The following is a 1,322-nucleotide window of genomic DNA, read 5'->3' on the forward strand; positions in this document are numbered from 1 at the left end:
AGTCAACAATTGATGGAATTGCGTGAAAAATATAAGGAGAACGAACCAAGTTTGACAACGTTGTCTTTGGCGCAAACTTACGCCTCAAATTTTACAGATTATAGGAAAACTTTGGAGGCAAAAATGGATAAAGTAAATAGTTATTTTGATCAATTTTGTCTCTATTAATTCTTTTACGTGATTATCCTTAGCCGAATTCGCCGGAACTACTTACAGCGGTCCACTCGCCTTCCTCCTTGAAGTATAAAAAATGTAAACCTTCGGACCAAGCAAAGACTATTAACCGTTACGAATCAACACAATCTACACGAAAAGTAAATGTGAATTTATTTAAGTTATTTTGAATCCATTTGTTATATTGAATTAATGCATTCAATATCTACTGTAAGTGTTCTATTGGAGGTTCAGAAGACGAGAAAGAGAAAAATTTCCTCGGAATGTCTTGCACTAGGCGCTCCGTAACGAACGATGACAAAGAAAATGTAGAACAGGTAATCAGTTCAGCTTCTAAGAAATTGAATTTTTTTATTCACTCGTAATTTCGTTGCCTTCCTTGCACTATAGGAGTCCATAAAAATTGGAAGTGAGGAAGATTTAATTAAATCCGACAAATTAAAATGCCCGAAAGAAGTTAATCCAAGCGATATTAAAAAGGTACATCGTATGAAGGTTTTTTTGTACGCTTTTGACTATGAAATTCTCATCGCAGAATTTGGCGTCTCCATATGATGGTTTAATTATGGTACCGGGTGGTTTCGATATTTCTCCTTTAACTAATTACCGTAATGGGCATTGCATGACACCGGCGCAAGTCGATAAATTTCGCAAACTTATGGAAAGGCAGAAAAAAGATCTTACAAACGAACAATGTAAATGCTATTTGTTAGAAGCCATTCCCAGTAATAAGTATTCAGAGGGTCCAAAGAAAAGAATGGATTTGTTGCTAGATGATTCACCGACAATAAACGAAAAACATGCAGAGGGTACTGTAGATACGACAGTATTGCTAGATGACTTTGTTATAAAACGAAGAAATACTCCAATGAAACGATCGCCGCCCCTAATAATCATGAAGTCATCCCGAAATAATCCATCCAACGATAGTTTTAAATTCAATAAGGATGAAAATATATCGTAGGTTCTCTAATAACTTGGTACAATTGTAACCTTTTCTTACATTCTCTCCGCTTATTCCTTGATATTGAAAAAAAAAATTATTTTAATATAATTTATTGAAATGTTTGTATTTTAACCTCTTAAATCTTCTTAACGAGGAAATCGACTTAAAATTACTAAACATTTTCATTTTAATAAAAAATTCA

General features: G+C 33.6%; 1 protein-coding gene across 1 annotated transcript; it reads left to right on the top strand.

Moving 5' to 3' along the window:
• Nucleotides 1-6: 6 nt before the first annotated feature.
• On the top strand, nucleotides 7-1,303 carry LOC119644370. The gene is made up of 5 exons (XM_038043914.1): nucleotides 7-132; nucleotides 192-314; nucleotides 390-491; nucleotides 565-654; nucleotides 710-1,303. Exons 1-5 carry the CDS (start codon nucleotides 13-15, stop codon nucleotides 1,136-1,138), a joined length of 864 nt encoding a protein of 287 aa, XP_037899842.1. The 5' UTR covers nucleotides 7-12; the 3' UTR covers nucleotides 1,139-1,303.
• The last annotated feature ends 19 nt before the right edge of the window (nucleotides 1,304-1,322 follow it).

Source organism: Glossina fuscipes, unplaced genomic scaffold (assembly GCF_014805625.2).
Source record: "Glossina fuscipes isolate IAEA_lab_2018 unplaced genomic scaffold, Yale_Gfus_2 114310, whole genome shotgun sequence".
Lineage (NCBI taxonomy): Eukaryota > Metazoa > Arthropoda > Insecta > Diptera > Glossinidae > Glossina > Glossina fuscipes.